Genomic DNA, 20578 nt, shown 5'->3' with positions numbered 1-20578 from the left:
GCACCTGTGATAGGTCCTCAGGCCGCGTGTCCAGGGAGTACATGGAGAACCACTGGTGCGGGGCTGCAGGCTGGTGACTTGCTGTCTAGGTAACGTTTTTTCAGCTCTTCTGCCAACTTCCAAGTTCGTGGGATTGGCCCCCTTCTCTAAACCATCCTGCCTTCAAAGCCAAGCCTCCCGTTGTAGGGTTTTTTCACTGTAGCGCCTTCACTTCTGTTCTACTTCCTGTCTTAAGGAGATGCTCAGTGGTTTAACATAATCACTTGCTCTTCGGGTCACATCACAGCCTAATGTAAGTGGCCTGGTGGGGTGGCCTTGAACACAGTGATTCTGGGACCGAAGCAGAGTTCCTTCCTTCGCATGGCTCTGTCCTCCCCTGGCTCCTCAGAGCCTCTCTCTGGGACTGGGTGGCAGGGAGAGAAACACTTCCTCCTTTACCACTTTGGATCACAAGTGACACATGTCATACGTGCTCAAATTCCAGAGGCGGGAGCACGCCCAGAGCCACTGTCCAGGGATAGCCTGGCACTCTGCAAAGGGAAACATGAACCTGAGGGAGGCAGCCAGCTGTCCTTGCCGCCCCTGCCCCAGGTAGTCCTCGGGAGGCATTGGAACCGCTGAGAGAAAAGTGCCTGACATGTGCCGCTTCAGTGACGGTAGTTTGCTGTTGTTTTGACAGTTATTACCGTTGTTTGCACCTCTCTTGGGTTTGCACATCTTTCGTAGAATCTCTCAGGTCTGGCCTGACTTGCGCAGAGGAACACAGGACTGGACTCTCATGTCGGCTAGGGACTGTTCTTCTGGTGAGACCTCTCGTTTTTTGGCATTCGTTCATTTCTTCGCTTCTTCGTTGGGTGTGTGCTGTCCCCCAGGCGCTCATTCACATGCTCTCTGGTGGGGGGAGTTACTATTTATTTCTGGTGAACTCCTCTAAAAGCAGACAGAGCTGGATTGGCAGCTAGGACCTGTGAGCCAAAAGCTCTGGTGTGCCTCCTTTTGCCACGTGACCCAGGCAGGAGACTCGTCCCCCTCTCTGAGCCTTCTCCATCTCAAAAACAAGGGCATGCAAACCTGTGTCTCCGGCTGCCTTCCTGGAAGTCTTCGGGTGCCTCACGTCTCCTGTTTGCCTTTACCATCAACCGTCCTTGGCCGTGGAAGGTCTTGAGTGCCAGCTGAAGGCCTTCAGACCTGACCCTGTGCGAATCAGTAACAGTATATACCTTTTGGACCTGAGACTCCCACAGTCCAGGGTCTGTGTATTCCTCTTCTGAAACCCAGACCCTCCACCTGCCCCCCCACCCCACCCCCAACCAGCTTTGGGAAGCTGAGGCTAATTAGGGAAGAGTCTGGGAGGCCGCCCTTCCCCATTCCTCAGGCAGTTGGGTGGAGGCCATTAAAATGCAAATCAAGGCTGTGCCCGGTGGCCCTGTGTCTCCCAAGCATCCCGACTTGTTTTCTAGGGAGAGCTTTGGGCTGCTTTGTTCTGGTCCAGTGCTGGCAGAGAATACCTCGCTGGCAATCCGGTGCAAAGCCAGCCTGAATCCCAGCCAGGCTGAGTCGGGATTAAAGGATTGACTCCATAGAGAAAAATTAAGCGTCATGATCTGTGCAGTTCACAGTGTCGCTGATAAGGGGGATCAGCCTCGAATAACACCAATCTCATTAAGAGCCTGCTGAATGGCACAGGGTAATTCCCCCTAATAAACTTCTTTTCTGTGCTGTAGGAAAATTTGTCTTGCCCCTGGTGACAGTTCAAGAGCATGTTTTGGCAGTGGTAATACCGGAGATCACTAACATTTAGTGAGCAATTACTATGTGTCCAAAAAGGTGACTTCATCCCATCTCCTGAACAAGAGGACGTTATCATCCCCACTATATAGATGAAGAAATTGAGGCTCACAGAACATAATCACCGGCCCAGAGTTGAACAGCTTGTAAAATGTAACATCATTTGAGCTCTTCCTTGGGTGCCAGACCTTATTCTAAGACTTTCACGCATGTTGGCTCATTTACTCCTCAGAACAGCCTTCTGAGTTAAGTGTCCCTATTAGCTCCACTCAAGAGATCTGGAAATCGAGGCACAGAAGAGCTGAGTGAGTTACTCAGAGCTGTGCAGCCACAGTGTTAGACAGGGATCGTGACCCTCGCGGTGAGCTCCAGAGCCTGTACTCATGACAACCACTCTCTTCAGCCGGGTACGTGGAAGGTTCCCGGAGATGGAAGTCCTCTCAGAGGTCACCTTTGCCAGCCTCTTTTTAAAGTAGTTCAGGAGGACCTAAGCCAGAAGAGGCAAGGGGACGTCCCCAGGCAGCACGCAGGTTGGCCGTTGGGGGGTTAGGATTTGGGAATGGCTACCCTTGATTTCTGGAACCCTTGGAGTTGTTTCACCTCCCTGGGCCTCAAGCATCTCATCTGTGAAGTGGGCTAATCAGTGCCTTCACAGGCTGCATGAGGGTTCTGGGGGTGTGACATATGTCAAATTTTGAGGGTTGTGGTACATTTGCGGCTACCGAACAACCACAGGTGTCTCTTTTCCCATCCTCTGCTGGGAACAACTGCTTTCTCCTTCCTGCAGTGGTCCCTCCCTGGGATATGACCTTGATTCCAGCTTGGCACCCGTTCGCGAGCAGATGCGGGTACACATGTGCATGTGCGTCTGTGGTACTTAGGGATAGCCACACCGAGTCCACCTTATTTTCAGCTCAAGCTATAAATCAAGGCTTTTGGGGGGGCATTTGCCAAGTACCTCCCCCATGTCAGGAGCAGTATTGGTGGGATATGGAGAAAAAAGTTTTTTTAGTCAACTAGTACCAGACGTTGTTATCCACTGCTAGGTTGAGTAATCTCAATTCCAGGTCCTGCAAAAAGGCAGAGAATGAGGAAATCACCCTGCGGCTTTGCCCCAACCTCAGCATTTTGGAAGAGGAGGGGAAACTGAGGCCCAGGGTTGAAGTGACTAGCTGAAGCTCACACCCCACAGCCGTGGCAGAGCCGGGTTCACACCTGGGGCCTTCAAACCCTTGTCCCCTGGTGGAGAGAGTCCACAAGGACGGCTGCTGGTTTCCATTTTCAAACTTGTGTTTCCCCCTTTTTAAATGCAATATCTACTCATTAAAAGAAATTGGGAACCTGGCAGGGAAATTGGCAAGTGAAGGATCAGCCATCATCTCACTACTCAGAGCTTAACCGCTGTTGTTACTCTTTCAGTGGGTTTCTTTTCCGTCGTTTAAAAACTGGGTTTATGAAGATATAATGTGCATGAATGGAATTCACCAGTTTTAAGAGTGCGGTTTGATCATTTTGACAACTGGTAGCCATTGAATCTATCAAGATGTATCACGTTCACCATCCACCCCACAAGTTCCCTCCTGCCTCCTTGTAGCCAGTTTCCCCCCCGACCCCAGCCCTGGCAACTGCTCTCTGCTTCTCTTGCCAGAGTTTTGCTTTTACTGGAATTTTATATAAATGGAATTATATGGCATTTCGTTTGTTGTGTCTGGCTTCTGTCAGCGTACTTTTGAGTTCAATCCATGTTCTGTGTTATCAGTAATTCCTTTTTATTTCTGAGTACTACACCATTGTTTAGATATGCCAGAGTTTGTTTATCCAGTCACCAATTGATGGGCATCGGAGTTGTCTCTAGTTTGGGGCTATTGTGAACAAACCTGCTGTGAACGTTCAAATACACGTTTCTGTGTGGACATGTGTTTTTTATCTCTATTGGGATAAAAATAGAGTATTGCCACTTCCACACTGGGAGTGGAAATTCTGGGTCACGTGATCACTCGTGTTTGGGAATTGCCAGACCGTGGGGTCTGATTTCTCCACATTCGCTCAAGGTACTTGCAGTTACCTGACTTCTTGTTTTAGCCAGTGTGTGGGAAGCGGTATTTCATTGTGATTTTGATTTGTATATTCCTGCTGACTAATGACCTGGAACGTTCTGTCGTGCTTATGGGCCATTTGGATATCTTCCGTAGAGAAATGCCTATTCAGATCCCTTGCCCATTTTTAAATTTTTTGTCTTTTTAGTATTGAATTGTCAGTGTTGTTTACGCATTATTCTAGATCCAAGACCTCTGTAGATACATGATTTGCAAATATTTTCTCCCATTTTGTGGGTTGTCTTTTTACTTTCTTGATATTGTCCTTTGAAGCACAGAAGTTTAAATTTTGGTGAAGTCCACTTTTTTTTTAATGTGTGTTTATTTTTGAGAGAGAGAGAGAGAGCAGGGGAGGGGCAGAGAGAGAGGGAGACACAGAATCCGACGCAGGCTGCAGGTTCTGAGCTGTCAGCACAGAGCCTGATGTGGGGCTTAAACTCACGAACCATGATATCATAACCTCAGCCAAAGTCAGACGTTTAACCGACTGAGGCATTCAGGTGCCCCCATTTATTTTTTCTGTCACTGTGTGTGCTATTGGTGTCTTATCTAATAAATCACAGTGTTACCTTTTACATTTATGACTATATTTCATTTTGAGTTAATTTTTGTATGTGGTATGAGGGGAAGGGTCCAGCTTTATTCTTTTTTAAATTTTTTTTTTCAATATTTATTTATTTTTGGGACAGAGAGAGACAGAGCATGAACGGGGGAGGGGCAGAGAGAGAGGGAGACACAGAATCGGAACCAGGCTCCAGGCTCTGAGCCATCAGCCCAGAGCCCGACGCGGGGCTCGAACTCACAGACCGCGAGATCGTGACCTGGCTGAAGTCGGACGCTTAACCGACTGCGCCACCCAGGCGCCCCCAGCTTTATTCTTTTGCATGTGGATATCCAGTTGTCCCACCGCCATTAACTGTTCTTCCCCTCATTAAATTGTCCCGGCACCCTTTATCAAAAATCAGTTTACCGTATGTGTGAGGGTTTATTTCTGAAATCCGAATTCTGTTCCGTCAGTCCGTATGTCCTTGTGTCAGTACCACACTGTCTTGATTAATAATGTAGCTTTGCAGTTGTTTGGAAATCAGGAAGTGTGAGCCCTCCAACTTTGTTCTTTTTCAAGATTGACTTGGCTCTTCTGCATCTCTTGCATTCCCACATGAATTTTAGGCTCAGCTTGTCAATTTCTGTAAAAAAAAAAAAAAAAAAAAAAAAGCCAGCAAGGATTTTGATAGGGATTGTGTTAAATCTAGATTAGTTTGGGGAGTATTGCCATTTTCGCAGTATTAAATCCTCCAATCTACGAACATGGAATGTCTTTCTATTTATTTAAATCTTGGAGTTCTTTCAATCGTGTTTTTAGTTTTCCGTGTACAAATCTTGCACTTCCTTTGTAATTTATTGCTAACTTTTATTCTTTTAGATGCCATTACAAAATGGAATTCGTTTCTTAATTTAATTTTAGGGGGGTGCTCATTTGTTAGTATAAAGAAATAAAATTGATTTCTTTTTCACATATGTTGATCTTGTTTCCTGCAACCTTGCTAAACTTACTGGTTCTAATAGTTTTGTGTGTGTGCGGATTCCATAGGGTTGTTTATGCACACAATCACGTCATCTGCAGATAGAGATGTATTTTTTTCTTTCATTCCAATCTGGATGCTGGTTGTTGTTTTTTTTTTAATTTGAGAAAGCATAAACAGGAAAGGGGCAGAGAGAGGGGGACAGAGGATCTGAAGGGGCTCTGCGCTGACAGCAGTGAGCCCTATGTGGGGCTTGAACTCATGCACTGTGAGATCATGACCTGAGCCAAAGTTGGACGCTCAGCCAACTGAGCCACCCAGGTGCCCCTAATCTGGATGCTTTCTTAAATTATTATTATTTTTTCCTACTTGCCCTGTCTGGAATCTCTGATACATGTTGAATTAAAGAGATAAGAATGGATATTCCTGTCTCGTCCCTGATCTTAGAGGGAAAGTGTTCAGTGTTTAACCATTAAGTATGATGTTAGTAGTGGGTTATTCATAGATGCCCCTTGACAGGTTGAAAAAGTTCCTTCGATTCCTAGTTTGCTGAATGTTTATCGTGAAAGGGTAGTGAATTTGTCAAATGCCTTTTCTGCATCTTTTGAGATGATGATGGTTTTTTTGTTTTTTTGTTAGGATTGATGTGGCATATTCCATTGATTTTTGTATGCTGAACCAACCTTGTATTCCTGAAATAAATCCCACTTGTTCATGATGTTTAATCTGTTACGTATATTGCTGGATTTGGTCTGCTCTATTTTATTGAAGATGTTTGTGTCTGTAGTCAATAAGGGATAGTGGCCTCTGGTTTCTTTCCTTGTAATTGTTTTGTCTGATTTGGGTATCAGAATAATATTTACCTCATGGAATGAATTGAGAAACATCCCCTCCTCTTCTATTTTTGGGAAGAATTTGTGACCAATTCCTTTAACATACGATTAGAATTCACCAGTGAAACCTTCTGACTCTGGACTTTGCTTTCCTTTCTTTTTGTGGGAAGTATTTTGATTATAAATCAAACTTCTTCTTTAGGTCTGTTCAGATTTTCTATTTCTTCAGTTGGTTTTTGGTAGTTGAAGTCTTTCTAAGAATTTGTCTGTTGCATCCAGGTTATTTGATTTGTTGGAATACTATTGTTCGTAGTATTTCCTTAAAATCTTTTTTGTTTCTATCAAGTCAGCAAACTTCTTTTTTTTTTTTTAATTTTAAGATTTCCTTTATCAAGGTTCAGGAAGTTTCCTTCTCTTCCTGGTTTCCTAAGAGTTTGTGTCCTGAGGGAGTATTAAATTTTGTCACATTTTACTGTGCGTGTATATCCATGGAGGTTATGGAGGTTGTTTTTCTTCTTACTTTCTCTTTTAAAAAAAAAATTGGGGGGCACCTGGGTGGCTCAGTCGGTTGAGCATCCGACTTCAGCTCAGGTCATGATCTCATGGTTTGTGAGTTCGAGCCCCATGTCAGGCTCTGTGCTGACAGCTCAGACCCTGGGGCCTGCTTGGGATTCTGTGTCTCCCTCTCTCTCTGCCCCTCCCCTGCTCACGCTCTGTCTCAAAAATAAATTAAAAAAAAATTTTTTTTTAATGTGTATTTATTTTTGAGAGAGAGAGAGAGAGAGAGAGAGAGCAAAGCAGGGGAGGGGCAGAGAGAGAGGGAGACAACACAGAATCCCAAGCAGGCTCCAGGCTCTGAGCTGTCAGCACAGAGCCTGATGCGGGACTCAAACCCACAGACAGATCATGACCTGAGCTTAAGTCGTACGCTTAACCGACTGAGCCACCTAGGCACCCCTTTTCTTACTTTCTCTTAGTGGAAAATTGCACTGATTGGATTTCTTTTTTTAACCTCAGCTTACGTTTCTGGGGTAAATTCCACTTAGTCACGATTATTTTTTATATTGCTGTATTTAGTTTGCTAATATTTGGTTAAGGACATTTATGTGTATGTTTATGAGGGATATTGGGTTATATATAGTTCTTCACCTGCAGTGTTTTTTTCTAGCTTAGGATCAGGGTAATGCCAGCCTCATAGAATGAATTGAGAGATGTTCTTATCTTTTTTCTGGAATAATTGGTGTAGAATTTGTATTGCTTTTGCCTTAAATCTTTAGTCAGATTCTCCAGTGAACCCATATGGGATTTTTCTTTGTGACTGGTTATTTAACTGTGAACTCAATGTCTGTAATAGATATAGGACTATTTCAGGTTATCTGTGTCTTCTTGAGTGAACTTGAGTATTTTGTATCTTTTAGGGTGTTTGTGTCACTTGGGTGGTCGAGTTTATTAGCATAAATTTGTTCATAATCATTTTAATGCCTCTGATATCTGTGTATGTATTGCTATCTCCTTCTTTCATTCCTGATACTAATAATTTGTGCCCTCTTTTTTTTTAACCTTTCTGGCTTAGAATTTTATCCATTTTCTTTATTTTTACAAAGAATCAGCTTTTAGTTTCATTATTTTTCTCTTTTGTATTTATCTACTTTCTATCTATTTTCCTTCTCCCAGGAAAAGGAACCCCAATTACATATATATACTAAACTGATAGTGTCCATGATCCGTTCATTTATTTTAAGCCTTTTACCCTTTTTGTTTTTCATGTTGGGTAGTTCTCTTGCTCTTTCTTCACTGAGTTTTTCTTCTGTGGCATCTGATCTTTTATTTCTTACTGTATGTTTGGTTTTTTTTTTAATGCTTATTTATTCTTGAAAGAGAGACAGAGACAGAACGTGAGCCGGGGAGGGGCAGAGAGAAAGACAGAATCCAAAGCAGGCTCCAGGCTCTGAGCTGTTAACACAGAGCCCAACGTGGGGCTCGAACCACGTGGGGCTGAGCCAAAGTGGACGCTTAACCGACTGAGCCATGCAGGCACCCCCGATCCTATACTGTGTGTTTTTTAACTATACAGTTTATTTGTATATCTCCAAGTTCCACTTGGGTTGGTTAGTTTTTGTTTGGGGTGTTTCACATCTTCCATTGCTCTCCTGATGGTATTCGTGTTCTCCTTCATGACTTTGAGCACAGTTCTGATATTTGTGACTGCTGCCGTAAGCTCCTTATTGGATGATTCCATCATCTCTGTCCTTTGTGGCTCTGCTTCTGATTGGTTTTTCTCCTGGCGATAGGTCATATTGCTGTTTCAAATGCTTGATGCTTTTTCATTGGATAATTGACATTGTGAATTTTTATATTGTTAGGCATTAGATTTTGAAGAAGCACTGAACTTTGTTCTGGTTTACAGTTTAGTTACTTAGGACCACCTTGGTACTTTGGAGGCTGACTCGTATTAGGGTAGGTCTAGTGCCGCCCTTAATCTATGGCTAATGTTGCCCCATAATGAGGGGACCCTCATTATTCCTTATGCATTGAGGTCTCCTTTCTGGTTAAGAGAATGCAGTTTGTTTCCTTCTCCCCCCCCCCCCCTCCCTGCTTTCTAGTGATTCTTTCCCCAGTCTTACGGAATTTGACCCTATGCTGGGGCAGGTGAGTATTGAGCAGACTCCAGGGAACCCTACTGAAGGTCTCCGGAGCTTTCTGTGTAACTCCCTCCTCTCTGGTACTTTTCCCTGTAAATTCTAGCTCCCTTGGGCCTTCTAAACATTGATTTTTGCCTCTTCAAATCCACAAGACCACTGGGCTCTGTGCCAGTTCCCTGTCCCTGTGCTGCAGCTTGGGAACGGTGTTCAGGCAAGCCAGGCCATCCTATTGCTTTACCACAGTTGTTCTTCTTTTTCCGGCTCACCTGTCTGAAAGCAGTGGTAGGAGCACTCACAGTTGCTTGTAGCTGATGAACCACCACAGCAGGTCGTCCTTAATGGGTGGAAGTGAAAGTGCCCTCCCCGTCTGTTTTTGATGCATAGATTTGTTTGTTACCTGACTTGCAAGTCTCAAATGCATAGATGAATAATGTGTACAAAACTGTGATGAGATCTTCCCTTTTCATTATGCATTTTTCCCTTGTTGTTAACAGTCTTCACATCCACCTGCCTTAGTGATTGTAATACGCTCCTTCCAGTAGATGTCCTAGAGTTTCCTCATTAGCCCTGCAGGGCTGAACACATAGATATTGGGGTATCCTCTTCTCTCAGTATGAAAATTGTGGCCTTGGCCTCCAAGGCCTGATGCCTTTAATTGAGAAGGATGGAAGATGTCCGGCAACCTTGAACAAGTGTCACTGACCCGTTCGTATCCTCAGATTTGTGATTCTACCTGTAACATGATATTTCAGGGAAATAAACCCATAACAACAACAAAAGCACAGAGAAACAATATTAGAATATCAGTTTAGGCAGGTGAGTTCATAGCAGAACAGTAATATTGGAAACAGCCCAGAAACTCAGCATGTGGTATGTAGTTAAGCAACCTATTGTATATCATGTGACAGAAGACTGTGTGGCCATTTGTAATGACAGGCATGTTACTCAGACCTTTTCCACTCAGAAATTACCCTATAGGGGCTCCTGAGTGGCTCAGTCGCCGAAACATCTGACTTTGGCCCACGTCATGATCTCACAGCTCGTGGGTTTGAGGCCCACATCAGGCTCTGTGCTGACAGCTCAGAGCCTGGAGCCTGCTTCAGATTCTGTGTCTCCCTCTCTCTCTCTGTCCCTCCCTCACTCAGGCTCTGTCTCTCTCTGTCTCAAAAATAAATAAACATTAAAAAAATTTATTGTATGAAAATGGCAAGGAGTAGCCATGAAGGGAGCAGAATAGGCATGAGCTGTCAGTATGGAGCCTGATACGGGGCTTGAACCCATAGACTGCAAGATCACGTCCTAAGCTGAAGTCGGATACTTAACTGACGGAGTCCCCCAGGCGCCCCCTTGCCCTCGCACATTTCTGAGCTCGAATGCGTGTTGTGTGTGGGTGTGGGGCCTCCCGGACAGACTCCCGCCCACTGTGCACCTGATGTGCCCTCAGCCCTGTGCTCAGGTCTCTCCCTGCGTCTTCTCTGGTTAGTCCCTCCAGCACATGGGTCACGTCCTTGTGCTCATCCTCTTTCCTTCAAGTGACGGAGTTGAGGCTTTGCGAGGCTCTGTGGACAACAAGATGATTGTCTGGACAGGAGCCAGGATTTGGACCCAGGCCTGAGTCCTAGAAGCCTGGTTTGGACTTACTTCACCCGCCACGCTGTAGTTCTTGTTAGTTGGCGAGCCTCTTGCACCTCAGGGTCACACGCTGTCCCCTTTTGTGCCTGCAGCGGACAACGAGAACAACATCGCCTCCAACCAGTCTCGATCGCCACCTGCTGTTGTGGAAGAGAAGTGGAAACCGCAGGCCCAGAGGAACAGCGCCAACAACAGTAGGTGTCTCCCAGGCCAGAGCCCAGGGGCTCGCGGAGGTCGCCCCAGGCACCCCTAGTCCCCGCTCCCGTTTCCCTCTGCCCCCCATCCCACCACCTGTGCCTCTCCTGATGATGCAAGACCGCATCCGAAGCTCTTACACACCTCAGACCTCATCTGTGGGAATCGTGGCCTCACGGGATGGGCAGAAGGAAGCCCAGGGAGAGGAGGTGATCTTTTTGTGGCCAGAGAGCACATAATAGCGATAAGAGTCAGAACTGGAATCACAGTCGCCTCAGTTTCTGCTGGCTGCTCTTTCCTGATACCGTGGCCTGCTTGTTTTTATTCACTAGAGATCCCTTTACTGGAGGCAATTCCTGTATCGAGGAAGAAGGTAGACTAGTTGGCCTCGAAGGTCTAGGTGAATGACACATGTAGCACGTGTGTTATACACATGCTGCTGTATTCTGTTCCCGTGCTCACAGCAGACATTACTAATCGATCCTAGAACATTATTCCCGTGAGACCGTCACACATCAAAGGCCACCAGCACCGCCAGTTTGTGTACCAGAGCAAACCTACTCGTAATTCCAAACACTAGATGCCTAGAGTGGCAGGCTGCTGCCAGGGAAAGGAACCTCAGATGCCGAGTTGAATTTCGTCTCTCTTTGTGTCCCCTGCCAGCCATGACCGGCGGTTTAACACCCAACAGCATGATCCCCGAGAAGGAGCGGCAGAATATCGCAGAGCGGCTGCTGAGGGTCATGTGTGCCGACCTGGGCGCACTGAGCGTGGTGAGTGGGAAGGAGTTCTTGAAACTGGCCCAGACGCTGGTGGACAGCGGTGCCCGCTATGGGGCCTTCTCGGTCACAGAGATCCTGGGCAACTTCAACACACTGGCGCTGAAGCACCTGCCCCGCATGTACAACCAGGTGAAGGTGAAGGTGACGTGTGCCTTGGGCAGCAACGCCTGCCTGGGCATCGGTGTCACCTGCCACTCGCAGAGCGTCGGCCCCGACTCCTGTTACATCCTCACGGCCTACCAGGCCGAGGGCAACCACATCAAGAGCTATGTGCTGGGCGTGAAGGGCGCGGACATTCGCGACAGCGGCGACCTGGTGCACCACTGGGTGCAGAACGTGCTGTCGGAGTTCGTGATGTCCGAGATCAGGACAGTGTACGTGACCGACTGCCGGGTGAGCGCGTCCGCTTTCTCCAAGGCCGGCATGTGCCTTCGCTGCTCAGCCTGTGCCTTGAACTCGGTGGTGCAGAGCGTGCTGAGCAAGCGGACGCTGCAGGCCCGCAGCATGCATGAGGTCATCGAGTTGCTCAACGTGTGCGAGGACCTGGCAGGCTCCACGGGCCTGGCCAAGGAGACCTTCGGGTCCCTCGAGGAGACCTCGCCGCCGCCCTGCTGGAACTCGGTCACAGACTCGCTGCTGCTGGTACACGAGCGCTACGAGCAGATCTGCGAGTTCTACAGCCGCGCCAAGAAGATGAACCTCATCCAGAGCCTCAACAAGCACCTGCTCAGCAACCTGGCGGCCATCCTGACGCCGGTGAAGCAGGCGGTCATCGAGCTGAGCAACGAGAGCCAGCCCACCCTGCAGCTCGTGCTGCCCACCTACGTCAGGCTGGAGAAGCTGTTCACGGCCAAGGCCAATGACGCGGGCACCGTCAGCAAGCTGTGTCACCTCTTCCTGGAGGCCCTCAAGGAGAACTTTAAAGTGCACCCGGCGCACAAGGTGGCCATGATCCTGGACCCGCAGCAGAAGCTGCGGCCCGTCCCGCCCTACCAGCACGAGGAGATCATCGGCAAGGTGTGCGAGCTCATCAACGAGGTGAAGGAGTCCTGGGCCGAGGAGGCCGACTTCGAGCCCTCCGCCAAGAAACCCCGCTCCGCCGCGGGCGAGAACCCTGCAGCTCAGGAAGACGATCGGCTTGGGAAAAATGAAGTGTACGATTACCTGCAGGAGCCCCTCTTCCAGGCCACCCCTGATCTCTTCCAGTACTGGTCGTGCGTTACCCAAAAGCACACGAAACTCGCCAAGCTGGCCTTCTGGCTGCTCGCGGTCCCGGCCGTGGGGGCCAGGAGCGGGTGTGTAAATATGTGTGAGCAAGCGCTTCTAATCAAAAGGAGGCGACTGCTCAGTCCGGAAGATATGAACAAACTCATGTTTCTGAAATCCAACATGCTTTAAGACTTGACTTCGGAACAAAAAGAAATAAGAAAGAAAAGAAAAGAAAAAGAGAAGAGAAACATTAGGAAAACACACACACACACACACACACACACACACACACACACACACACAACACTGTCGCAAACAAAGAAAAGGAATTTAAGTTCTAAACACTGTGGACCTCATTATAAATGCCCCCTGGAAACTTAAGTGCTTTTTCAGTGTGTGTGTGCATGTGTGTGCACACCCGCACACGTGTGGACGTGTCCCAGCACGTGCACCATGGGTGTGGGGCGTGGGGGCCCCGTGCTCGTCTGCGCAGCCACGGCAGCTCTGTGCACGCATGCACACACACACAGCCCTGGTGCATGTGCACGTGCCTGCTCGTGGGCGCGTGTGCATTAAACTGGGTGTGTCAGGAAAGCTGAGTGGGAAAGAGGGAAGACGCTTCACCTCCTTTTCTCAGTGAGGGGGCTTTAAAGACTCCGTTTTCAGGTGTGCAGATTGGTAGAAAGCTGATGTCGTAAAAACGTTCAGGCAGCTGAGATCTGAAGTGACTTGACGCTTTCTATCCTTGACCCCGTGGTCCCCACCCATCCCTCCTGACCCTCCCCCCCTCCCCCCTCCACGCCCTCCTGACCCTCATGCACCCACCCCTTCCCGGCTGCTCTGCCATGGATTCTCCAGACTGCATCAGATGGACAGTTTCTGCACTGGACTTTGTTCTCGTTCACCTTCAGGGCATTGAGCTGTTGCCTTCGAGATACCCTTGGGTGTCACAGGGCAGCCGCCTTAGAAACACATCTATCTATCTCCCCAAATCAGGAAAGGAGACTTTAAGAATATAAAGCTGACTTTTTGCTTTTTAATATAAGATAGAAAAAAAACATTTTTTAAAGAAGTATAGATACTGTCTCCACTCCTTAATAATTGTTTTTCCTAACATTTTAGCAGTTTTTACCTTTTTTTTTTTTTTTTCAAATTTGATTTTAGACTCTGCTAGGAGGCACTGAATGTCTGTAACTTATGTTTTGGAGGTTTTTTTTTTTTTTTTTTTCCCAGTTGCCCTTTTTGTTCCTCAAATCACACTGTAAACTAGCTCATCTCAGTGGTATACTCAGTATCCTAAGGTTTTTATTAGCCCTCCCTGTACAGTCCCATTTTCATGTATTTGAACAGCCAAGACCATGAACGTACTTGGCTTGGCTGTTTGGGAACCAGGAGTGGGGTTGGAGTCACGGATTTCACAGAGGTGGGGTTCAGTGGAAGCCATAGGGAAGCATGTGGCTTGGGAGTGTTCCTGAATGTAAGCGGAAGGCCCGCCCTCCTGGTTCGCTGTGTCTGGTACTGCGAATGTCTGATTTATATACCCAGAGTGCATTACACTACTCGCCCCATCACTGACACTTCCGGCCCCGCAGGGACTCCTGAGTCCACCCATGTTCACGTCTGTCTCGCCTCGGACCCACGGCCCCTCCCCCCTCCCCAGGACCCCAGGGATTCCGGTGGTTCCATTGCCCGCAGCCTGGGGTTCCCCACGTGGGCCTCAGCCCTCCTTCCAGGACAGTAGTTGAGCACGGTGCCTTGTGGGCCTAACAGTTGATGTCTTGAAGGTAGAATGGCATTATCAGACCACATTCCCCTTGAGGCTGTGAAAGATGGCTTTTCTATCCATGAGGAATTTACGTTTTACACACTCAGTCCATATGGCAAGAGGGTGGCCCCTTTGCCCTTACAAGAGGTGGTCTGTCACGGTCAGTACTCCACCCCCCACCCCACCTCTCCACGAGTAACGTGCCGGTGGCCGCCTGTCCCCCCAGTGCCCACGCCTGTAGGATACAGGTGGTTATGCCAAGGGCTTCGGGCGAAGAACGACCACCATCACGGAGGACTCTTTGCAAAGGCACGTTTTACCATTTTGAGGGTTGACTCCACTCTGTCCCTTCCTGTTAATAAAGCATTACTTAGCCGTGAGATACCTCGATTCCAAAAAGCACTGTACAACATCCCCATCCCCGGGTCCGTAGCAGATGGGGAAGTCGAGTTGGTTCAGAGACTCAAGAAGGCTTAGGATTATAGGCCAGAACAGTGTCCCTGGGGGCCGAGCCCGCTCACGTCACCTCATGAGAACTAACCCAGCTTTCCCCTCCCAAGTGTTGGACGTACTAAAACGCATCAAAGTGGGCCGTTCGAAGCTTCGCTCCAGCAAGCCGTGGTCTCGGGAACCAATGTGCCATTTCCTCTCCTGGAGAAGCTCTGGGTATTTCCCCCCCATTTCCAATCGGGTCACGTCACCAGAAGAGCCTCCATCTGCACTGGACGGTCACCAGATGGCGCTTTCTAGAGCGCGTGGGAGCATCAGCAGACCTTACGATCGGAGCGTTGAGGACATTCCAGAAGGCGGCTGCAGGGTTGCTGCAGAGTGACAGGTGCATCCTGCAGCAGAAGGCCCCTCCAGTTTTGCTTTGCTGCTGGGGGAGGGTCCACGACCTGGCCCTTTGAACCGCACGAGGAGGATCAGAGTTGCCCACTTGGTGTGGTTGGTGGGAGCAGAGCCTCGGAGCCTGTCCTCCCTCTACTGAAGGCAGAGTGGTTACACCATTGCCCTGTGTTTGGGCCAGTTAGTTAGAAAACAGACATTTTACTCTCTTGCAAAGCCATCAGAGACCAAGCCCAGATAATGCGTTTAGAGCACTCCACATTCTCTTTGGAACATGGGGATATCTGCCCTCCAGAGTGAAAATTCGAGGAAGTCTAGTTAACTTTAGGTATGAAGTCCTATGTGTCCCCCCCCCCCCCCATTCTGTTCTTTTCTCCAACCCTCGGGCTTGGCTTGCTCTGCAGGTTTAAGGTGGATGCCACTGGACACTCTCAACGCTGTCTCCAGGGGCTGCCTCCTCCAGGATGGTGACCCGGTGGCAGGTGGTCCTTTCTCTCTTGCAGCCACTGGTTCCTCAGAAACTGGGGTCGCGAACAGGAAAGGCTGTATCAAGGTGCCCCTTCAGTCGGCTTTCTCACGCAGGCCATTCCCGTAGTGCACGTCTTGCTGCAGTGAACAGCTTAGTAAAATCCAAAGATCTCACAGGCTCAGCCACTGGCCCCTCGTTTCCAGCAATATCCACCTCACCCACATTCTAGTTTAGCCAAAGGACTGAGGTAGACTCTTCCAGTTCATCTCCCGGCACCTCCCCTGGCATCGACCTTCAGAAAGATTCTGTCTTCTGCACCCCCGTTCTGTGACCACTTTGGGACTTTCCACCACAGGCCCTTGGTTGCTGGCAGAGCAGGAAATAGGGCCATTTCTGTCATGTTCTCGACCGCTCAAGGTGGTTGTGTGCTGACTCGGACACGGCCTGCCTCAAGCCATGCGATTCCCAGGACAGAAATGGTCTGGCGCTGACATCCATGGATCCCAGGGGGGAGGTGGAGAGAACGCGCCTCCCCTCTGCAGGGTGTTTTCCCCTCCCGTGAGGCCACTGGGCTTCACCACCAAAGCCAGGGCCAAGGACTGCAGCCTCACGGGTGGTCGATGGAGTAGCCTGGGCGTGGCTGCTCTTGTCCCAACGCCGTTCTCCCTCCCTGTGCCCGGGTCCACCAGCCAGGCCCCCCTCAGATGGGGGCTGAAAGCCGGGAAGCGAAACGGAGGGGCCGCGCGAGCAGAGCTCCTGCCTGCACTTCACCTTGGGGGTTCGTGGTGCAGAAAGCTGCGGGCCGTACCTGCCAGCGAGGTTCCTTTGCCACCGTCCCCACCTGATGGCCTCTGGCTTGGCTGCCGGGGACCGGCCCTTGGCTGGGAGAAGGGTACAAAGGTTTCCTGGTGAGAGAACCGTCCGAGGAAGGACTTTCTTTTTACATCTGGTCCATTGGCTGGCAAGTGATCTCTCCCTGAGTTTGCTCTTTATCTCCTGCACTTTCAAGAAACACCAGGGAAAAACTCTGCAAGGCGTGTTTTCCACTGTGAAGCCTCATCTCGCCTTCAGGAGGCCCCTGTGCTTATGCGAGGGGCAACCTGGGGAGACGTCAGGGATGCAGCACGCACTCTCGGGGGCCACGCGTTCACGAGAAAGGCTTGAAGGAAAGCTGGGTTGCGGACGGAGCTGGGCTCCTGTGAGCGACCGCCCAGGACGGGGGCAGTACCTGGGAGCCGTCGTCAGGATGGCTGTGCTCGCAGAGACGGGAAGAGGAGGTAACCCGGGGCGTTGGGAGCGGTCTCCCGCCCCGCTGAGCTGGGGTGAGTTCACAGCACGGCGTCTGTGTCCCCGGGGCGTACCCGACGGGGAGCTCCCGGAAAGGCTGCTGGTTTAGGTAGAACAGAGAGGCTGAGTCAGGCTCCGGCTGTCCCCTGGAGACCGTCGGTGGGGGCTCCCGCCTCAGCCCTGCCGGCCCCAGCCCAGGCCCCCGGATCCAGCTGGGCCGTGGGGAGGACTGGGAGGGGGCCTGCCCCTCTCTTCACTGTGGCTAACGTTTGCTAGGCCAGTTATGGTGAACCAATGATACAGTGTCTTGTCCTCTTATGTTTCCCTCCCGGTTTCCCCTCTTCAGGGTCTTCTGGAGGATTTGGTGGTGGTGGTGGTGGTATTGTTTTTCTTCCTCTCTCATTCGGGTTTGAGGACGGTGGTCAGTAGAGGCCTGCCTTTCCCTGGAGGGGCCTGTGGGTTCTGTGTGAAGACGCACCTGCTCCCGCTTTGATGAGGGGGAAGGTCCTTAGGTCGCCGTTGGCTTCTGTTCATGCCTCCCACGGCCGCCACCGGCCACCACCACGGGTGTCGCTTTAAAGATCCAGCTCCTGTTCCAGAGAAGGATTCGCTAGGTCTGCAGTTGGGCGTCAGCATCAGGACCCACGAGGGTCCTACCCACCCGTGCGTCCCCACCGGGCACCTTGACTCTTCGAACCAAAGTTCCTTAAAGGGGCACAGCCCAGCCTTGTCCGCAACCTCAGGGGCCTGGGATCCCTGTGGCGCTTCCTGAAGTCCAGGTCGGCAGAGACCGTGGGGTCTGCGGCCAGCCGGAAGGAGGCCTCCTCCCACAACCCAGGTGCCAGCCGGTCCCCGCCTGGGGCCCTTCCTCCGCCCAGCCGGGGGGTGGGGGTGGGGGGCCGGGTTCCCAGGCGGCGAGCCAGCTCGCGGACTGGCGTGGGGCTGGGACTCGCCAGCCAGGAGAGAGAGGACCCGCCGGGCAGCGCGTCCGGGGCCATTCAGATCCCAAGCATCAGGAAATCATTTTGTACAACCACCCGAAGCAGAGATATTTTTTAAGAAGCGTAAATTATTTTCAGTTGTTTTCTGATCCTGCCTTTTTCTTTTCCCTGCAACTTCGCATCGGTGATTCTTTCACATCAGGTAAATCTCGAGAAAGCCTTGGTGCCCCTCCCTCCCTGCACCCCGCTCAGTAACCACGTGCGTGCACCCCATCCTTTCTCAGTAGTTAAGACGTTCTAGGCAATACCATAGGCACATCTGACTGTGTCTCTCTCTTCGAGTGCAAGAAACTCAAGTCATCTTAAAAAAATACAAAAAAAAAAATTTACAAAAAAACAAACACAAAAAAAATATCTTTTTTAGGCCAGAGTTTTCTACAGGTATTAATGAATATTTTTCTTAATCCTTATAAGTTTTATGTGTTTAATATTTCTTAATACCGGTAGCATTAATTTATACTTTTGTAGCAACACAATATTTTTATAAACAGCCAGTGCTTGGCTCCAGTCTCCACGAGGGGTTTATGCAGGGCCATCTTGGGACCCTGCGTACCATGTACTGTATTTAAAAAAAAGTTACCTAGTGTCACCCTTGCTGTGTTAATTAACAAAAGACGTTGTTCGCGGTCTCCTGTGTCGTTGGTGTGGATCCAACAGCTCTCCAAGGAGTCACGTTGCATGGGGGTTGAGTTGACGGTTCTTGTGATACGTAAACCCCCGAGACCAAACTTGAGGGTTTATTTAGGGTTTTTTTGTTCGTCCTTTGGGATTTTCGTTTCACTTTGTTTTGGTACCGTATCTCCATTTACAGCCAAATCCGTTTCGTGATGTTTAAAACTTTTTCTGATGTGAAATGGAGGAAAGGAACAGGAAAAAAAAAAAAAAAAGATTTTTACAAAGTAATAAAATTTAAAACTGAGCTGTTTCAATGTTGCTGTTTTTACCTGTCTGTTCTTGTCCAAAAGTGGGACATTCCCAGGAAGAAGAGGAAGGTTCCGCTTGGTTCCTTAAATCGCCAAAAGCCCCCGCCCAGAATTCACGCCCTACCCCCGAATTCTTGCAACATTATTTCCCAGTTGGTTGATGCCAAGGCAAAAAGACATCCTTTTAATGGTTAGAGAGGATCAGTTACTTAAACGATTTCATGTCAGTGTTGTATTTATGGTTTTACAATAAAACAACCTTTAGGAAGATGGCGGTGTGTGGTGTCATTTCTTGGGTCTGGCGTCGGGCCGTGTCATCCGGTGAGGAGCAGGGCCCTGGTGAGTAGAGATGGGCTGGAGGCAGGATCCCGGGGGTGACACAGCCGGAGTAAGGTCGGGGTGTCAGCTCCTTACCTGGGTCCATTACTTGTAACCGGCATGAGACCCAGCGCAGCAGACGTGTTGATAAATGAGGGAAAGAAGGGGCTCGTGTGGACCTTGCCTTAAGGAGCATTGTCCCTCACAAGAAGGAGGGACTTCATCTGAGTCCTACAAGCCCAGTGCCCGAGGGCCACATCCAGGTGTCCTTGTCCAGTGGTTACTTGTGTGCCTCTTGTGACCCCGAGCCCGGCAACATCGGCCTCCCCAGGGACACGCGTTGACTGTGTGTTGTATCACCCTCAGGTTGGGGAAGAGTGTCCGTGGCTTTGCCGAGTTCCTGAGGGCATGTGTGACTGTCCACACACTTAGAATCTGCCCGCCATGAATAGTCAGGCGGAGGGCGAGCGAGTGGAAGGAGAGAGGACGCCAGAAGGCCAGCAGCGTGGCCGGGGTGAGCCAGAAGGGTGAGCGGCCATGAGGGGTCTGCTTGAAGGCAAACGCGGTCTTGCTTTATCCTTGCCTCAACCAGATGACGAGGTGCTGCCCTTGAAGAGGAGGTGGCGCGCGGATTGGCCGAACAAATCCCCCCGAATCCTGTGGAGCATCGCGAGTGGGCTGCCGAGCTGGGCCGTCGGCCCTGCCCTCAGAACCGTCACGTGGGAGCGGCCTGTGAAGTGTACCTCGTAGGCGTTCCCCAGAGGGGCTGATGGACGTTTAATCGAGGAGTTTCCGTGCGGCTGGAACAAGTTGGTTGAGTCCACTGTAGCCGAGGGCCCTCCTCCATGCTTTGTCACGGTCGCAGAGGGACCAGGCATGGCCCAGAGCCTTCGTACAGCCCAAGGGCCTGTCTCTGGGTTTTCAAGTTTTGTTTTTTAATGTTTATTTTTGAGAGAGAGGCAGAGTGTGAGTGGGGGAGGGGCAGAGAGAGAGCGAGAGGAAGACACAGAATCCGAAGCAGGCTCTGGGCACAGAGCCAGACGCGGGGCTCGAACTCACGAACCACGAGATCGTGACCTGCGCCGAAGTCGGATGCTCAACCGACTGAGCCACCCGGGCGCCCTTAAAGTTTTTTTTAAAGGGGGGTATGTTTCTTTACTGACCAGCCACGTCGATCGCGTGACAGATGTGACCAGGATCTTTAGTAGGAGAAAATTTGAGGTGAGGCTATTTAAGACCCGAGTATTCCAGGCAGCCACTTGAGAGAGA

At 49.8% G+C, this 20578-nt stretch overlaps 1 protein-coding gene across 25 annotated transcripts in view; it reads left to right on the top strand.

The window, feature by feature from the left end:
* ZNF618 (zinc finger protein 618) overlaps positions 1-19259 on the top strand; it is a 377016-nt gene extending 357757 nt beyond the window's left edge. For all 25 annotated transcript variants that reach the window (XM_047828947.1, XM_047828945.1, XM_047828943.1 and 22 more), the window contains 2 exons: positions 10607-10708; positions 11373-19259. In XM_047828947.1, coding sequence (XP_047684903.1) covers positions 10607-10708; positions 11373-12889 — 1619 coding nt within the window. In that variant the 3' untranslated portion in view covers positions 12890-19259. The remainder of the gene's footprint in view (positions 1-10606; positions 10709-11372) is intronic.
* The last annotated feature ends 1319 nt before the right edge of the window (positions 19260-20578 follow it).

Source organism: Prionailurus viverrinus, chromosome D4 (assembly GCF_022837055.1).
Source record: "Prionailurus viverrinus isolate Anna chromosome D4, UM_Priviv_1.0, whole genome shotgun sequence".
Taxonomy (NCBI): Eukaryota; Metazoa; Chordata; class Mammalia; order Carnivora; family Felidae; genus Prionailurus; species Prionailurus viverrinus.
The sequence above is the reverse complement of the archived record's forward strand: the minus strand, read 5'-3'. Positions and strand labels throughout refer to the sequence as shown.